This window comes from Alnus glutinosa, chromosome 1 (assembly GCF_958979055.1).
Source record: "Alnus glutinosa chromosome 1, dhAlnGlut1.1, whole genome shotgun sequence".
NCBI lineage: Eukaryota > Viridiplantae > Streptophyta > Magnoliopsida > Fagales > Betulaceae > Alnus > Alnus glutinosa.
This window is the reverse complement of record NC_084886.1, coordinates 6,235,067-6,254,986: the sequence shown is the minus strand read 5'-3', so window position 1 is coordinate 6,254,986 and position 19,920 is coordinate 6,235,067. Positions and strand designations below refer to the sequence as shown.

The window sequence follows — 19,920 nt, the reverse complement described above, 5'->3', positions numbered from 1 at the left end:
ACTTTCAATTTGTAATTACTTTTACCATGATTGAGAGCCTTAGTTAGAAACTATTTACTAAATTTTTACCATACTAAAGTCTTAAAATTTGTTTTGGAAATAGTGAAGAAAACAGATTAACAATGCCCTAGACTTCACCCCTTATAAACATATCTGATTTGCTCCCTCCTCCTCTCCCTTTCCCTTTCTACTCCCCGCTCCTACCATCATCCTCCCATTCTGGTTTTTTCTTTTATTTATAGGTGTTCTCCGACGAGATCAGCAATTTTGGCATCTTCTCTATGCATTCGCCTATCTACCTCCGTGATGTGTCATACTGTCATTTATCTCCTCCTTAATCGCTGCTGATGGTTGTGTTTTTGATCTAAATAAAAGTTCTATTCTCTTTATATCTACCCTCATGGACAATTTATGGGATGAATGTTAGTTAGGTGTGAGGGGTTATCTCTCACGGCATGGATAGTTCGGTGTGAGGGGTTATCTCTCATAGATCTAGTCTGCTCAGAACAAATCTGCTCTTCAATTATTTTTGTACATAGGTTAGCGGAAGATAAAAGTCATAGATAACACTTTATTGTAAGAATTTTGTTTGTATCTATGACCAGGGACGGAGGGAGAGGGGCTGGCAGGGGCCATGTCCCCCCCCACCCCAATTTCCTTTAAAAAAAAATTTATAAGGTTAAAAAAAAAATCTCAATATATATATATAAGCTAAAAAATTAAAAATTTAGCCTATTGGCCACTCCCAATAATTTTTTTTTGCCACTGGCCCTTGCCCATAAGAACTTCTGACTCCGTCCCTGTCTATGACTATATAACCTCATACCATGTAGCTATGATTTTGCAAAGCTTTATGCTTTGTGATGCAAGAGTTTTATCCTCGTGATCTTTGATCAATGAAATTCTCAGATATTTCATTCAAAAAAAAAAAAAAATTGTTTTGGAAATAACTTTTATTGTACCATTATTAAGTGGGGGCCTTAATTAAAGAGTATTTTATAAACTTTTTATTATATTAGAGCCTTAAAATGTTTTTTTAGCCTTTTATATATATATATATATATATATATATATATATATATATATATATATATATATATATATATATATATATATATATATATATATATATATATTGTATAATTATTAATTGGAGGTCTTAGTCAGCGGTCTTAATCGCCTAAAGCTCAAGCCACCGTGGAGACGAACCAATTCAAGTGTTTTGTGGCAATAACGTACGGGATTTCCTCCTAAATTTTCAGTCTAACGGGATTAATCCCTCCATATATACGAATTTCTTCAGAGTTCCAACTCAACAAAGTACGAAACATGTCATTCTCCCCGGTTTCTGTAAGGCTAAAATATTACTCCAACGTTCTAACCTAGATCTACATTGGAATAAATAACAAATAAAAAACACACAAAAATAAATAAAAAAGGGTGCATGGTGGATAAATTTTTGAAGTCCTACTTATTACATTAACTGTGATGCAATGCAACATAACACCTAATCATCTTGCGACCTCTCTGACAATTTTTCGAAAATTTCAGAACACGGGCGAACTAGATGACGTCCAAGCATGCTGTTCCAGCAATTCTTATTATTGTCTTCAAGGTCACCTCTGCAGCTTTTATCCTCATTATTCAAGTTGTGTCCGGGCATCAATAAGTTCTGGTAGTCATAATTATACGCCAATGTATCGGTGAAACCTTCCATGATATTTGAAAGAGGCGTGTTTTCATTCCCAGCCCTAAAAGAGTCCACAAGCCATGCACTTTCAGTAGTATATGCAATGTCCTGCAAGGCCATTGTGTCAATATCTGATATTTCTTTGAGTTCCGGCATTTGACAGACTTCTTTGATGAACCCTTCATTGCATGTAACCGAGCTTTTGGCAAAATCAAGAATTGCAGTCACCGTGCTTTCATTGAATGCAACAGTTTGGATGGGGAGTGCGTTCTCCGAGAAGTTCAACATTGATGTTGGAGACTCGAGGTCGTTGCCAGCAATTGGGAAAATGCCGGCACTCATTGACTTCGACCATTCCCCTTGCCATGCTTTGAGTGCGTCGAGGTATGGAGGTAGTGCGGGTTGAGCTGGGTTTTTGTTGATGAGCTGAGCCGGAGCAGGACTGCTGAGCTGTTGTTGGATAGGTTTAGACACAAGCATAGACTCTCTTACCAGTCTAGCTTCGGCTTCCAGCCGCGCGCTTTCCCACTGAGCCATATGGCTTAAATTGGCTGTGTCTTTGAAGTGGCCACTGCCGGAGGTCAAGGCATTGCTTTTGGGCTTGTGGGTGACGGGATCAATGCCCATCTTAATTAGTCTTTTCTTGAGATGCGTGTTCCAGTAGTTCTTGATCACATTATCTGTTCTATTGGGCAAGTGAGTTGCTATAGTGGACCATCTGAAAGGGAAAATGGTGCAGCAAATAAGTCAATATTAAGTCAATGATGAAAAAAAAAGTGAAAAAATAAAAATACAATTTCATAAATGCTTTAATTTGTTTCTAATCTTGTTAAACATTTCATGTCACCTTTTTTTTTTTTCTAAGCCATCGTAGCATAGCATGCCGAATGGCCTCCCATTTTATTCTTTCTTTCTTTCTTTTTTTTTTATTTTCTTTTCAAAAGCTTTTGGCCTTCTATTTTTTAAGGGCATTTTTTTAGGGGCTAACGCGAAAGCCTAAGTTGTCTGTAGCACTTTTTTTTTTTTTTTTTTTTTTTGAAGGGGTCTGTAGTACTATTTAGCCGGCAGAGCAGTGAAGTTATTGATTAATTGGAGATGTGTTGTTTGTGGGGGTTAAATACTTTACACATTTACGTGGTTTAAAAATTCTGTTCTTTGTGTTTTTAGTTTTAAGTGGGGGTGGCCAAACCACTCCCGTGGCCTATGGGAGAAGTGAAAAAAAAAAAAAAAAAAAAAAAAAAAAGAAAAGAAAAGAAAAGAAAAAGTAAAAAAGAAGAAGAAAAGGAGGTTTTGGCCCATGGGAGTGCCCAAGCCACCCCCAAGCCAAATGGGAGTGGCTTAGCCAATCCCTTGGCCAAAATGGGGGTAGCCAGTCACTCCTAGAATTTTTATTTATTTATTTTTTAAGTCTTTTCCAGAGCCATGTCAACGCTAACGTGGCTACTATATTTATCTATTTTAAGAGAAATGATCCCTACACTTATTTCTCACAACAGCCACACAACAAGCTGACGTGGCTGGTAATATTTTATTATTTTTTTTGTATTGTTTTCTTTTCTTTTTGTAAAAAAATAATAAAATATGTTATGGGGCTGTTGTGAGAAATGAGTGTAGGGATCATTTCTCTTAAAATAGATAAATATAGTAGCCACGTTAGCGTTGACATGGCTCTGGAGACAGGTGTCGCACATGTATGTTGACACGTGTAAGATGACATGACGAGACGTTAGTTTAGGACGAAAAAATAAATGGAGGTACCGTTTTCGTCTTTTTCCACGGCATAGGTATCTCCTATGATAAAAATGAAAACTGAGATAGCAAAAAATAAAATTTTTAAATCATATGGAGCAATTAGGTATTTAGCCCTATTTGTATGTGTATATATATATTTTAAATACATTTATATTCGGTGGGAGACCTATTTTCACATATATTGATCTCACGTTAAATGTAAGTGTTTGTGGCATGCGTGTAAAAACAAATGTAAAAATATCATTTGTTAATCAACTGATACACCCGGTCGGTGTTGCAGCCAATAAGTCAATGATGACATGGCAGTAAGCTAATTTGAATTCTCCTTAAAGAATTAATTACCTGTTACCGAGTAGAGCGTGGAGCTGAATGATGGTCTGTTCTTCCTGCAAGCTAAACTTTCCTCTTTTAATGTCAGGTCTGAGGTAATTAGTCCATCTCAATCTACAGCTCTTCCCACATCTCTGCAGCCCTAAAAAATCCAACCAGTAAAAAGAAAAACAAAAACAAAAACACAAACAAAAGTACTTGGAGTTGCAAGTTAAAAGTAAAATAAAAAATAAAGTTTATTAAGATAAAGCAAATCCCTCATTAATTTGAGGAAGAAGATAACTAACAATGGGCTCATCATCAAGAGTGAGGCTTACAGGATAGTTGAGTTACCTTTGGATATTATGATTTCAATTTTTGTACCTGATGCTAAACTTTCAGTTTTCATTCATATGGCTTTTAGCAGGATCTTTTACCCCAAGTGATTGAAATTTTACACAACTCAAGTAGGGCTAAGACCAAAAATGTTTCTAAGCAGTTTTAGAAGCTGGAACATCTGAGATGAAGGACTAATTAAGGCACAAACATAACTTGCATAATTTATAGTTTGTCATTGCCAAGCTTTTGCAGAAAAATTCAAGTTGTGTCTTCTAATTTGCTACATCAGCAGAGCAACGAAACAGATTTATAGTAACTGAAGCCCCTCTGGTTTGCTCTACGCTAGTTTGAAGAATTATTCTTTCAATCCAAATGGTTGTTTATGTTTAGAGAGATCAACGTAAGCATAGTCTTAATAGTTTGTCATGTCTGAGCATAATAATCTGGATCAGAATGCGAAACCGCTAAATCAAAAAGCAAAAGTGACAATCCATTCGGATGGGTAAAGAATCACAGTTCGAGCTAGCTGCATGAGCATGTTCAGCAAGGAAATTAGCAGATCAATAAACTGTGCAACCGTTGTAAACATTCAAATTACCATATAATAATTAGGTTCCTCGATCGTAAACATACCAGCCTTTGAGGGCAAGGCTTGCCAGCTTCCATGGCCATGTTCTTCGATGTAAGCCAAAAGCTTCTGGTCTTCCTCAGGGGTCCACGACCCTTTCTTCAACCCCACCGTCTGACAGCATTGAGACCAGCGCATTTTGGATACTAAACCGGCCGTAAACAGGAATGGGACGAGGAAGAGCAGAGGCGAGTAGCAATATTATATAGAGGATAAAAGAAAACTTTTTTATTGCCAATATTACCCTTGGCTTTATTCCTGTAACAAACCGTGCAAGCTAATATATATATATATAAAGAAAGACACATACTTTTTTACACATATTTTTTACCTATTTTGTATACACATATATTTGGTACGAGACTACTCGATACATAAGTCTCACACCAAATATAAATGTGTACAAAAAAGTGTATATCTATATAATACATGCATACATATATTTGGTATGAGACTCGTGCATCTCACCACATGTATTTTAGTGTTTTTAGTGTTCTTGTTATTTATTCTAGCCTAAATATATGTGAAAATAGATAATATATTGTGAGTGCTCTTAGATTCAATTAATTCAACTTGGTTATAATTTTGCTTCTCTATTTCCAACTGATTCCCACGCAAGTCCTTTTATATTGTGTCGATCTATGTATGTAAGTTCTACACGTGAGACCTACATAATGTGAGAAGAAATTATGTAAGAGTTATGTGGAAGTTGTAAGAAAATTATTAATAATTCATCTATTTTTCTATTTCTTCAAACCGATAGAATATTGTAATATGAACTATTTTTAGTTATTAATCCCACCGGATGAAATATGGAGAAATTTTTAGAATTCAGACGGAAGTTAATTCGAACTTAATTCTAAGGATCTACCAAAAAACAAAATTGATTTAACAGGGTTTTAACAAAACAATATTTATAGTTTTTCTTTAAATCAAATGTTTTTCCAAGACTATCTAACTTTTGAAAAACCCATAATTGTTTAAGCAAAATCCTTACCAAGAGGAAATAGTATCAAAAGAGTCGAATAAATTACAAAAGCTCACCATTTCTGAAGTTCAAACAGGATGCATGACATTTTGAAATTTGGATCCTCTCTCCATTTCAAATGGAGAGGTTTCTCTCCATTTAGTGTAAATACCATCGATTTTGTTCGAAAATAATTAAAATTTCAGATTTTACATTTGAAAAGTTATAAGAGAAAATGGATTTATAATTTTATTTTATTTTATTTAAATAAATTGAAATTGAAAATGGATTTAAATTGAAATAAAACCAATATATCGTAAAAACAATGTTTTACGTTAGAAATTATCAATTTAGGGTATCAATATTTTATTTTATTTTAATTTCAACATTTGGTTAGAATTTTTCGTTAAATCCTGTCCAAAATTTCAAAATATTCCTCTTTTTTTTTTAAAAAAAAAAAAAATTACGAAGATTTAAATGTTGGTTAGAATTTAACGGAATTTGTAAAAATACCCATGCCTGAATATTTGAAAATTTTATAATTTTTTTTGAAAAAAAAAAAAAACACAAGGGTACTTTGAGAATTTTGACAGGATTTAACGAAAAATTCTAATGGATGGATGAAATTGAAAAAAATTGAAAGATAGATACCTTAAATTGACATGTTTTAAAATTTGTATACTTAATTATAAAAGTGATGAAAAATTAAATTCAAAAGTTACAAATGAAGTTTTTCGTTGATATATACTTTATCCACTAGTTTCTAGGCGCAGGATAAGTTGAAAATCACTAGCATAACCATTTAAACAATTAAATATACACTCCATCCAGGAGACAGGACGTACCAAACATATCAACTAATGCATGGTTGCTGGGGAGGCAAACGTGTGGACTGTGGAGTAGTTGTGCTTCACTTGACACTTGTCATGAATGAAATGAATTTTACGTCCGTGCATGGCTTTGTAATATTTTGAGATAAATTGAAAAAAAAAATGCCTATAATTATTAATATAGGCGATTCATATCACTCCGTTTGGCAGTTGGGAATCTGGTCCCAAAAGAAAATGTTAATGAATAGAGCATTAAAACTTCTCCTTTTATTTAATTTTAACATGATTTCCCAGCGACATGCACGTCATAATCAATTTTTTTTTTTATATAGATACCCGTCATAATCATTTAATTCCCTATGTTCGTAAAAATAACAGTACTGCAGAGCGGGTGGATCCAATCTTTTCTGGATTGTGGTCCTGACTCCTGTTGCATCCATATATATATATATATATGCACGTTGACACGTTGTTCATTACGTACCTTGAGCCTGAGGGAAGTTGGGCGATATAATCACTTTTTTTTTTTTTTTTTTTTTTTATAGATACACGTCATAATCATTTAATTCCCTATGTTCGTGAAAATAACTGTACTGCAGAGCGGGTGAATCCAATCTTCTATATATATATATATATGCACGTTGACACGTTGTTCATTACGTACCTTGAGCATGAGGGAAGTTGGGCGATATAATCATTATAAAGTGAATGCAATGGTTTTTACAGGAAGGCTGCTAGGGATGTAAATAAGCCAGTCCGTTCGATAGCCCGTTTGATACCCGCTCGGTTTAGCCCGATCCGAACTCGAGCTCGATACTGTAGAAACTCGATCGTTACTGTTGAAACCCGCTCGATTAGTAAGTGATACATACCCGACTCGCTCGACAAAACTCGATAGGGGCTCGCGAGCTCAACTCGTTTAAAGCTCGACCGGATCGCTCGCCCGACTCGTTAGTTCGACTCGTTAACTCGTTCATATCTTACATATATATTAGTAAATAGTAAACATAGTATAATATATATAGTATTACATATTAATTATAATACTTTGATAACAATATTTAGTATGTTAAATTAATATATTAAGTTATTAATAGTTAGTATATAACAATATTAAATAGTTAGTATATATATATAAACACATATATCACATCACACATGGTTAACAATAGTTACTTAGTTATATAGAATATAGGGATAATTACACTTAACTCCCCTGATTTATTCACGGTGTGGCGATTTACCCCCCAATGTACCAAAATTGGTACATGACCCCCCTGAACTTGCCAACGTGTGGCAAAATCAACCTTCCGTCCAATCGACCGTTCGTTTGGACGGAAAGTCGGTCACGTGCAAGTCATGTGACTTGGGGAGGGTCTCTGTCTTAAACGGTCACGTGACTTGCACGTGATCGATTTTCCGTCTAAACGAACGGTCGATTGGACGGAAGGTTGATTTTGCCACACGTTGGCAAGTTCGGGGGGGTCATGTACCAATTTTGGTACATTGGGGGGTAAATCGCCACACCGTGGATAAATCAGGGGGGTTAAGTGTAATTATCCCTAGAATATATTAGACTTACTATTTGTTCACATTATACATATACCATTGTTTATACTCTGTAGTTATATATAATAACATATTATTAATTTGTTACTTATAAACTATAGTTATGTAATATATTTTATAATATGCCTTATATACTTACATATTATATATTTATGTTATTAATAAATGCATAGAAGTTGTTCATAAACTTGGGATTGAATTCTGCTTTGATCACTCATTGAAAAATTTAATAGTTTACATCGAGCTCTAATTGAGCCGAGCTTGTCCAGTTACCCGGCTCGGCTCGAATGTCATTTTCAATGAACTCGAGCTTGAGCTCGAGCTCGCCCGAGTTTTAAACGAGCCGAGCTTGAACATGTAATTTATAGCTCGGCTCGAATTCGAGCTCGACTATTTAGGCTCGACTCATAAATGAGCCAGTCTTGAAATCTTCAAACTCGACTCGGCTCGGCTCAATTACATCCCTACAGGAAGCAATGAATGCAATGGTTTTTACTGGAAGCATGTGCATGTGCATGTGCATGTGCATGTGCTGGAAAATTAAGGTTGTCGCCGGCCTATTTGTGGCGTACGTTTATGAACGGGCACTAGTAGGGGTGTAAACGATCTGAGCCACTCGCGAGCTTATTCGAGATCGGCTCGATTTAAACTCGACTCGTGCTCGAATCGATTATTAAATGAGCTATTCGTGAACACGAAAATATGCTCGATTATTAAACGACACAAACTCGTATAAACTCGGCTCGACTCGATTAAAGCTCGTGAACCCGCTCGTATAAGGATCGACTCGCTTATTAAGGCTCGACTCGTGTATATATATATATACACATATATTAAGTAGTGATAAATAATTGGTTATATGTATATTAAATAGTAAAAATAAATAAAAGCAATACTTAATTTGATAATCATATGATTTAATGACAATTCATATACTTAATATGTCAATCATATTATGCATGTAAATATGTAATATAATATGACTATATAATCATATAATAATATAATATTGTGTCATATGATATATAATCACTATATATACGGATATAATTATATGTTCTAAGTATTATTATTATGAGGAATGCTAGAGCATCTCCTTGTGTTCTCTTGGAATGGCATAAATGTAATTTTTTTGATTAAAAAATTATATTTATGTCATCCAAAAGGAGATAAATGTAATTTTTTAATTACATTTATGTCATTACAGGAGAACACCAGGAGATGTTCTAGCAATTCTCTATTATTATATACTTATGAATCATTAGATCACGTGGTCTAAAATCTAAGATCATATGAATTGTTAAATCATATGATTCTACTTAAATCATATTTTTCATAAATAATCTTATAAGTCATATGATATTATACAATTCATAATTCATGGAACATTTTATATATATACACATGCGTAACACATAACATACACATAAATTAAGTATAAGTATAAATTATAGCCACCTAATATCAAATAAGTATAAAATTCATATTAATATAATCATTAAGTCTCTAGATACTTATATACAATGATTAAGTATGATTTAAGATTCTAAGTATCTAACAATTATTAATCATACTTAAATTCAATAATTAAATATATAGATTACATATGTAAGTATGAATTCACGTTAATCATATAATATAATGACAATTATGAAACATAATCATATTATTCATATATAATGATAATGTAATTTATATAGTTCCAAATTAATTGATTATAGTTATAATCACTTATGTGTTAATTATAATTACAAATTAAATATTTTCATTAGAATTTAGTTCATATGAATAATAGGTATTATCATTATAATTTAGATCACATGATTATATGAGCTAGCATTGTGCCATAAAATCATTAGATACTTAAAAGTTGTTAAATCACATTTTAAGATTCAAGATGAAATGATACTTATTAGTTATTACTTAAGATTTTTTTTTTTTAAAAAAAAAAAAAGTTAGATCATATTTTAAGATTCAAGATCACATTATACTTTTTTTTTTTTTTTTGACATGAAGATCACATTATACTTATTACTTAAGAATTTTTTTTAAAAATGTATTATCATTAGATAACTAAGATTTTATTTTTTCAAATAAAATTTCAAATTTGTAATTTAAGATTTTACAATAAAACTTTCCTTAATTATCATAAACAATATTTTTCTTTTGTTTGAAAAGTATATTTCTCGTCTTTTTAAATTTTAAGACAAAGCCAAAAGGGAAATAAAATTTCATTTAATAAAATAATTTAAGGGTTATATTCAAAATTCAAACTTTGCATTAAATTTCCCTAAAATCTCTCTCAAATTTCTCTATAATTAGCTAATCATTGGTTTTACATAAATGTTATCTCCAAAAGTTGCATCTAGGTATTAAAATTTTGAAAAAATATCCTAATGTCTTTCAAAAATCGCATTAATTAAAGACCTAAATTGGCTAAGCATAAAACCCTATTATTTAATTGCATTAAACAAATTGCCCGGCCTGCATTAATATAAATAGAATCTTAGAAAATCGCATTAATTAAAGACCTAAACATAAAACCATACTCTACAATTGAATAAATCTTCTCTCCAAAAGTTGCATGGCGCCTAGGGTATTTAAATTTTGAAAAAAAATATCTTAATGTCCTTAAAAAATCGCATTAATTAACAACTTAAATTTTATTTCAAATAAAAAATTTTCAAATAAAATTGAAAATTTTATTATCAAACTTTCCTTAATTATCCTTAAACAATTTTTTTTAACAAATGTCAAACTTTTAAAAAAGAGAGAATAATAACTTTTAAAAATGTATATTGCCATATTGGGTTGTCATCATAATTATCTTTAAATTGAAATTTGAGAAATGCAATAAATTTATGTTCCTAAATTAACGTTTTTTTTTTTAATGCTAACGTTTGCATAATTTAAATATAGAATTTAAGGAGTTGTCTTAGACTCTTTGGAAAGGAAACAAAATCTCAGGCCATACAATTTTATTGTGAACCGTTTGATTATTTTTTTTTGGTTGAATCCAACCGTTCATTAAGGGAAAATCGGATCCAGCTGTGATTGATGCGCGCACTTATCAAGCCAAAAAACATGCCATTCGATTTTATTTTAAACCGTTGGATTATTTGTTGTTGAATCCAGCCGTTCGTTCAATAAAATCGGATCCAGCTGTAAGCCACATTGATCACACTCCTCAAGACCATATCTAATACGCCTAAAATCTGGGCCGTTGGATTATTTGCTAACAAAATCTAAACCATTCGTGTGAATAGAAGTGGGATACAACTGTTAGGCACAAATACTATGAAAATTATACGGTGTTCTAAATAATCATGGGCTCACTCTTACAGCTACGATCTAACGGCTTTGTTGAATCATGAAAATGATGATAATAATTAACGCCCAGGATCACAGGTTGTACCGACTTCCGATATATACAGTTTTACTGGATAAAAACGTAGCCTAGGGAAAAAAAAAATTCAAAAATTAAATTCCAAAAGATTAACATTAATTACTTAAGAAAAAAAATAATGAAAAAAAAAAGTAAAATTGAAAGGCACACTGCGCAAGGGAACAAATGCCAGGAGAAAAAAATTAAAAAACAAGAACTTAGTCCTTTGTTCCTCAATTCTCACGCGATTTTTATGAGGATGGATCAGAATCATCAGATGGTTGTTCAGAAAATCAAAGCTTGCATTTAATGTATTGATTCTTCTCTCAACAACTCGTTACATCTTCTTCAAAATCTAGCCTTTGATTTCTTTTCTCTCGTTTGATCGAATGGCTCATAGGCGTCTACAAGTTTTCTCATAACTTTTTTTTTTGTCTAATTTTAACCAGATTAGACTTACAATGATTTGCCTTGGCCGCCAAATCTCAAATTTTTGGGTCGTCTACTAGCCTTCGACTCTTCCGCTTCTCACACCCACCGATGACAGAAGCAAAGAAGACAGCTGATATGATCGATATGCTACTTGAGTACTCTATTTTACATCTTCTGATTTTGTTGTTTTTGTTCATTCCCTCTCCGAATGGTTGAAGAGAGAGTTAAGCTAAGAAACATTTCAAAGAGAGAAGACTGAAGACCCTAAGCCCAGTAAGCCGTATTTTTTTTTTTGATTGTTGAAGATGACTTTGATCTACTATTTATTTGAATTAGTAGCTATTTTTTCATTTTTTTTTTCAAATTTATAAACTTCTTCTAATGTTAACATTGATACTTAATATCATTTTTCAGGGGATGGCCGTTTAACCTTTGATTTTGTATTTTCGATTCTACAAGTTACAAACACAATCCTAACTCTCAGGTATTTTTTTTTTTTTTTTTTAAAAAAAATATTAATTTATTTGTTATTTAACTTATTTTTATGCTGTGATTAATGATTATCGAATCAATATAGTCTGATTTATGCTCTGATTATGTTCCAATCAATGTAATGCTCTGTTTTATTTACTATCAAAGTCATATTACGAATGTTCACCATGCTTAGCCCACCATGTTTAGAATTGTTCATCACGGTTAAAATTGTTTAATATGTATATTTAGTATTTAGTTTGCCATTTATCAGCATATGTAATATAATTAAAATTGTGTTGAGTTTTATGTTTAGAAATTTAGAATTGATATTTTTTTTATCTTGAAATTAAAGATTCAGATTACAACTTAGTTTGAAGTTTCTAACACTAGGACTTTTTTTTTCTTTCCCCCCCCCCCCCCCCCTAAGAACACCTGATATAATATTTGATAATTAAAACATATGAAGGGTGACTTGCAAGAGCTTAATCCAATTGAGGAGTATGAGAATGAAGATTATTTGGAAATTAGCCATGATGTTACTGTGGAAGAAACTGTTGGGGTTCAAGATACCGCTTCTACTGGGATTTCGGTTCCAAATGAAGAAGACACACAAAACAATGCACATAAGAGAAAGGTTAGGAGGAAAACTTCTATTGTGTGGAATCATTTTTCTGAAGTGGAAGTGGGTGGTATTAAAAAGAATCAATGCAAATGGTGTAAGAGCAAATTTACCAAATCAAAATCCAGTTCTACATCTACTTTGGGTAGGCACTTAGAAAATTGTTTCAAGTACATAGGCTCCAAGAAGCAAAAAAAATTGTCGGTTGATGCTAATGAGGCTGATGGTGTGAGTGTCATTTCAAATTTTAAGTATGATGAAACTAAGGTGAGAGAAATTGTTGCTCAAATGATCCTTTATCATGAGTATCCATTTATGCAAGTTGAGCATGTGTTCTTTAACAAGTTGTTGAAGGCTTGCACACCGCATTAGCGGCCAATGTCCCGGGCTACTGCTAAAGCTCTTTGCTTTGACACATATGAATTGGAGAAAAAGAAACTAAAAAATTTGTTGAATCGGGTTCACAAAGTTAACATAACAACTGACATGTGGACTTCGTGTCAAAAAATTTCTTATATGGTAGTGACATGTCATTTTATAGATTCTGAATGGCGGTTAAATAGGCGTGTGTTGAACTTCTGCAATATCCCGCCTCCACACTCCGGGCATATCATTGCTGATGCACTCCATAAATGTTTTAGAGATTGGGGTATTGAGAATAAAATTTATTCAATCACTGTAGACAATGCAAAGGCAAATGATGTAGCAATGAGGCACCTAAGAGATGTTTTTAATATGAGAAAATCATTGATTATTGGGGGAAAGCTGTTTCATGTGCGCTGTTGTGCTCATATAACTAATTTATTGGTTCAAGATGGCCTTGGTGAGATTAGTGTGATTGTTGATTGTGTCAGGGACGGTATTAAATATTTGGTAGCATCAGAGGGAAGATTAATTAAATTTGCTGAAATTGCAAAGAATTTGCAATTGTCTTCTAAGAAGTTGATTTTAGATGTACCTACTCGTTGGAATAGTACATATTTGATGTTAGCAGCTGCTATTGAGTTTAAAGAGGTCTTTGCTATGTATGGATACAATGATCGACAATTTACTTGGGTGCCATCTCATGAGGATTGGGCTAAAGTTGAAGTTGCGTGTCAACTCTTGGGAGTCTTCAACCGAGTAACAAAAATTGTATCAGGGAGTGACTATCCCACATCTAACTTGTTCCTTCCTGAGGTGTGGCGAATGAAAGATGTCATAACTAAGAAATGTGTGGATGAAAATGACTTCATTAGATCCATGGCACAAAAAATGAAATCCAAGTTTGATAAATATTGGGGTGAGTGCAATTTGTTGATGGCGATTGCTGCAGTCTTGGACCCAAGGTTTAAATTGGTGTTGATACGATTTTGCTTTCCTATAATCTATCGAGAGGCTGAAGCTACTAAGAATATTGAACTCGTTGAAAGAACTTTGAATGAGATATATAGTGTGTATGTTGATGAATATAATTCAAATCTTGTGGAACAGAATCTTCAAAGCAATGCTCAAGGTCTTGGATGCTCTTCACATAGTCATTCAATTACTGAAATTAGTGAAAGTGTTGAGGGTGGTATGGAAATGTATGAGTCATTCCTCAAAAGTGCTAATACGGTGCATCACCCTATTAAATCAGATTTAGAAACATATTTAGAGGAGGGTGTATACTTACCTGAAAAGGGTTTGGAATTTAATGCTTTGGATTGGTGGAAGGCAAATACCCTGAAGTATCGTATTTTGTCTAAAGTTGCCAAAGATATATTGTCAACACCAATTACCACTGTGACTTCGGAGTCTACATTTAGTGCTGGTGGAAGGGTTATTGATCCCCATCGAAATTCATTATCAACTGAGACGGTTCAGATGTTATTGTGTGGAGCTGATTGGGTTAGATCAATGTATGGACTTAAAAAGAACTCTATGGTGAGTTTTACTTTTTTCTAATGGTATTTGTTATTTTCATTTGATTTTATAAAGTACTAATTACTCATTTCTTTTTAATGTTAGGTTGAACAAAATGAAGAGCAGATAGCCTTGCCAGAGGCCAATTAGTTGTTATTGTTCTTTCTTTTTTTTGGTTTGGAGGTTATTTTGGACTATGTTATTTTGTTGTTTGTGAAGTGTTGTAGTATAAGTGTATAATTGTGTGTTTTGGTTTGGGGTTATGTTGGACTATGTTATTTTGTTGAATATCTTGTGCTATATTATTTTGTTGAAGAAATGAGGTAACGTATGATTTATTTTTTTATGATTTAAACACATTAAATTGTGTTATTATTGAACTTCCCTTGACATTTTTACCAAGTATTTAAAACTTGTGTAAATAATGCAAGGGAGAAAATACTAACTTCAATTTTTTAGTGTGTTTACAGGTCATGTTTTGTTTTAGAGAATTTGAAGTTGCTGATTATCAAGCAACTTGTGGTAGCAACTTGCCAAGCAAGTACCTTTGTAGCCTTACAACACTCAGAATGATTTCTTGGGGCCTCATGGCTCATGTTTCTGAGTAACATTTTATTGTTCCTTTGCAGATATTTTCATCAATAATAACATCTTGTAGTTCATGTTTCTGAAAACAATTCAATCTAAAGCTTGACGTTTTCTTGTGTCTCTTATAATTAGTCACTCTATGGTAACTAACTTGAACCAAGTCCTTCATCAAACTAACATAATTTCTTTTATTCATTTTCTGTTCGAGGTTGGGAATAGCCTGAATGGGTATGGGAGGAAGGACAAATCTTTTTTTCTTGAGCCTACTGTAATTTGCACGTATACCTCATATGATGAATTGTACAACTAGACATTTTCACTAATATTTATAGTTACAGGGATAGGCTATAGCAAAATTGTTTGTATGTGAGTAGAGGTAAACATGCTTATTATATATGTCTGATTTTGCTAGTTTTTTTGTCATTCTCTGTAACTATTATTTTGGGTAGAAAAAATTAGAAACTGATGTGTCTTGGCTCCCATGCTTTGAGTTTTGAATGGAGAGTCTATGTCCAGCATATGCTCATTGATTGATGCATATTGTACATTCAAATAAAATTCATTAACTCATTCGTAATATCTTCTATTGTGGTTGTTTTGAAAACATATTCTCATACTCTTTCTATACAATATATGTTGGCTTTGATTGCTTTTAATAGGTGTTGTCTCTATCTGACCATAGTGTTCTTGAATTTTTTGTACAATATGCTTGGCCTTTGAGGTGGATCAGGTGGTGCCATGGTGATATATGATTTCTTATTTAATGATTTATGCACATTAAATTGTGTTATTAAATCTCCCTTGACATTTTTACCAAGTATATAGAACTTGTGTAAATAATGCAAGGGAGTTAAAATTAAATTAATTTTTTTTTTTTAGTGTTTTTACAGGTTTTATTTTAGTGAATTTGATGTCACTGATTCACTAAAATCTTTATTATCAAGATTCAAGGGTTGCTGAGCTGATTTGAAGGGAGTTGCTTTGTGGAAAAAAAATTAGTGGCATGAAGCCTAATTTATTGTATTTGTAATTTATTTAATTATATTTGTATTAATTTTATATGTTATGCAGTAATGGCATTTGATTTGTATTCGTTAAAATTTTAGTTGTAAGGTTTAGTTGATTATTATTGTATAGAATTCTTTGAAATTTTTTTTAGGCAGTAGCTTTAATAAAATTAGTTTACTATGTGTTTTTTTTAAAAAAAATAAAATAAAATCTAAAATTAAAATATACGTTCGAGCCGAGCTCGAGTCGAATACTCGAGTTCAAGCTCGGCCAAAATGCTCGAGTTCGAGCTCGAGCTCGCACATGGATCACACCCTGGCGAGCCGAGCTCGAACATAAAGAGGAGGCTCGTGTCGAGCTCGAGCTCGAGCTCGAGCCAGTCAACAAGAAATTCGAGCCGAACAGGTGATACCCGCTCAAGATCGGCTCGTTTACACCCCTAGGCACTAGAGTATTTCGATGTCGAGGCATGCAGTTGTGCCTAGCAAAATAAAATATTAGGAAATAAAATATTAATTTGTCTTATTGTTGGTCTTATGAGAGACATTAACATGTTTTGATAGTTTGAAAAAAGGCATTGACACAATTGACTATTTAAAGAGGACATTGACAATTAAGTAGTAATTTAATGGGGATAGTCTTCAGAGGTACCTCCCCACACCATATATCATGCCAAAACAAGACTTTCGAACCATCCCTGACCTCATATCTCATATGAGCTGCAAAAGCATCTCATCCCCCCTAATAGACTTCCAAACTCTTACTCCAAAAGAACCCACAACCTCCTTACAGCACCAACCACCCCTCATACTTCCATATTTGATATTCACCACCTTTCTCCAAACACTACAAAAATTCTCAATTTTAGTAACCTAGGTTTACTAACGTGTAAAAGCCATTTGCACGTTAGTAAACTATAGTAACGTGAAATCAGTGGCGTGATTTTCACGTTCCTAATCCCTCAGTTAGTAATATTATTTTAGTAACGTGTAAATTGTTACCACATTACTATTTAGTAACGCATAAAATTTCACATGTTACTAAATATTTAGTAACGCGCAAAAGCGTTTTGCACGTCACTTAAATTAGTAACGTGTTAAACTCATCACATTACTAATTTTAGTAACGTGTAACACTTTTACACGTTATTAAATTAAAAAATAAACAAAAATAAAAAAAATAAAAATAAAAAAGCGCGTTACTAACGTGTATATATAAAAAAATATGTTATTTTTAGTAACGTGTGTTCACACGTTACTAAAATTATGTAAAAAAATAATAAAAAAAATATGCCAGAGCCATTGATGTGGGCATGCCATGAGGGTTTCGACGCTGCCCAAGAACTTGCCGCTGACGAAGACAGCCGGGACGAGCTTCTGGCCTTCGGTGCAGAGCTCGTAGAGGACGGCCTGTATGTCCAGGCCGCCGGAGTGCTCGTCGAGCTCAATGATGACAGGGCCGAAGAGGAGTGGCTTGGCCACAGTGCACATGCAACACCTGCTCATGCTGAACACCACAACCGCGTTGCAAGCCCGCCAGCCTCTCCTTGCTCCTCTCGGTGAAACTATGCTGAAACAACAATTAGAGAAGAAAAAATTAAGAGAAATTGAAATATTAGAGAGACAGAGAGAGAGTTCACCTTTAAAATAAGAAACTGCCATTTTTGCATATCGTAAAGAACCCAAGCAGCAATTAGAGAAGAAAAAAATTAAGAGAAATTGAAATATTGAAGAGACAGAGAGAGTTCACCTTTATAATAGGAAACTGCCATTTTCTGCAAATTGTAAAGAGCCCAAACAGCAATTAGGAGCTTCAAACAAACTTACCCAAAAATACACAGCCGTTGAAATTAGAAGAACCCAGATTTATTTGAAATTTATTCAGAAAAAACAAAGAATTCATTTCATTTTTCTCGGAAAAGTGATGGTGCCCTCGCCATAAAGTATCACTCTTTGTGATTCTCATCAATGGGATTCTAAGTTTTCAAGCTAAAAAAAAAAAAAGAAAAAAAGAAAATGGAAGCTTTATATATAAACAATGAATCTAATAGAGGAAATCTTCAAAATAAACTTACAGACTTTTGGGCTTTGAGGCTTGAGGCAGAATTGCAGAAACGGAACCACAACCGTGAAAATGAAATCCACAAATTTTGGAGAAGAAATGGTAGGCCATTGAATTGAGAGTGAAAGAAGAGCTTTCAGAACTTTTTCTTCGCTAGATGGGTCTCTTTTTGTTGTATTTTTCACGGAAAAGTGGTGAGAAAACAAACCCAAGCTGGGCCAAGCGTGTTCTTCACTGGAGAGTGGAGAGGGACAAAAATGAGACAAAGTAAGAAGTAAAGTGTAAAGAAAAAGAGGGAGATATGAAATAAAAAGTCTTCCTCCTCCGGTTGTTAAGAGTACTTAAGAGTTGAAAATTTTGAAAAGTCAAAAAATTTGGCAAAAATTTTGGGGAGTGGCTGCGCGGGACACGAAATTATTTCGTGTCCCGCGAAATTTTGGGGAGTGGCTTTTTTTTTTTTTTTTTTTTCTTTGAAAGATGAGACTTTTTTTTTTAATTAGTTTTTTTGAAAAATAAAAAATTTTAGTTTTTTAAAAAATAAAAAATAATGTATATTAGTTTTTTTTCTTAATTTACATTTTTATTTTCGTTTGTTTTTTTTTTTTAAAAAAAATAATTGTTCTTTTTTTGTTCGTTTTTAAAAATAAAAAATAAAAAAAATATTTTTTTATTTTTAATTTTCATTTTTAAATTTTTTTTTTGTTTTTCTTTAATTTTTTTGATTTGTTTTTAAAAAATAATTTTTTTAGTTTTTTTTTTTTTTTTTCGAAAATTGGTTTTTTTAGGATTTTTTTTCCCCAAAGAAAAAAAAAACCTTAATTTGGAGGTGTTTTAACAAAAACGGTTCCAATTGGAAGTGTTTTAACAAAAACGGCTCCAATTGGAGGCGTTTTTGTAACGGGAGGAAAAAGAAAACAAAAAAAAAAAATGGAAATAATTAGTGATGTTTTATATTTGACACGTCACTAATTAGTGACAGATATTCTATCAATTCTGTGATCCAGCCATGATCGATCGGACTAATACTTATTAGGATCAATCGCACGTTCCATCAAACCTTCACTGTGTCAAGTACGGACAATCGAGCTCTATCACGATCGATCGAACGGTCTATCGATCATATTATTCTATCATGATCGATCAAACTACTACACTATGATCAATCAGACGTTCACTGTATCAAGTCTGGTCGATTGAACTCTCTCACGAGTATAGTATGTTAAACTAACATAGTAATTAGTTATTAATACGTAATAAGTATAAATGTTTTAAACGTTTTACGTTTGACACGTCATAATCACTAGAATCGATTAGACATTCGATCGTGATAGATCAATAGGATCCATAGATCATCCGATCCATCGTGATCGATCAATAGGATCGAT

At 32.9% G+C, this 19,920-nt stretch overlaps 2 protein-coding genes across 2 annotated transcripts; one reads left to right on the top strand and one right to left on the bottom strand.

Moving 5' to 3' along the window:
- Window positions 1-1,507: 1,507 nt before the first annotated feature.
- LOC133862735 (transcription factor MYB106-like) lies at window positions 1,508-4,859 on the bottom strand. The gene is made up of 3 exons (XM_062298623.1): window positions 4,724-4,859; window positions 3,785-3,914; window positions 1,508-2,408 (listed from the first exon to the last, which is right to left on the bottom strand). Exons 1-3 carry the CDS (start codon window positions 4,854-4,856, stop codon window positions 1,508-1,510), a joined length of 1,164 nt encoding a protein of 387 aa, XP_062154607.1. The 5' UTR covers window positions 4,857-4,859.
- Window positions 4,860-11,676: 6,817 nt separating this feature from the next.
- Window positions 11,677-15,195, top strand: LOC133858811 (zinc finger BED domain-containing protein RICESLEEPER 2-like). The gene is made up of 5 exons (XM_062294269.1): window positions 11,677-11,780; window positions 11,919-12,174; window positions 12,316-12,385; window positions 12,803-14,899; window positions 14,984-15,195. Exons 4-5 carry the CDS (start codon window positions 13,373-13,375, stop codon window positions 15,026-15,028), a joined length of 1,572 nt encoding a protein of 523 aa, XP_062150253.1. The 5' UTR covers window positions 11,677-11,780; window positions 11,919-12,174; window positions 12,316-12,385; window positions 12,803-13,372; the 3' UTR covers window positions 15,029-15,195.
- The last annotated feature ends 4,725 nt before the right edge of the window (window positions 15,196-19,920 follow it).

Bases quoted from the DNA above. Each gene is read 5' to 3' on its own strand.
- LOC133862735 (XM_062298623.1), bottom strand. From the start codon at position 4,856: ATGCGCTGGTCTCAATGCTGTCAGACGGTGGGGTTGAAGAAAGGGTCG. The intron at 3,915-4,723 runs GTATGTTTACGA...TGGATTTTTTAG, and splicing joins AGCCTTGCCCTCAAAGGCTG to GGCTGCAGAGATGTGGGAAG. The intron at 2,409-3,784 runs GTAATTAATTCT...TTTCCCTTTCAG, and splicing joins CACGCTCTACTCGGTAACAG to ATGGTCCACTATAGCAACTC.
- LOC133858811 (XM_062294269.1), top strand. From the start codon at position 13,373: ATGTCCCGGGCTACTGCTAAAGCTCTTTGCTTTGACACATATGAATTG. The intron at 14,900-14,983 runs GTGAGTTTTACT...TTTTAATGTTAG, and splicing joins GACTTAAAAAGAACTCTATG to GTTGAACAAAATGAAGAGCA.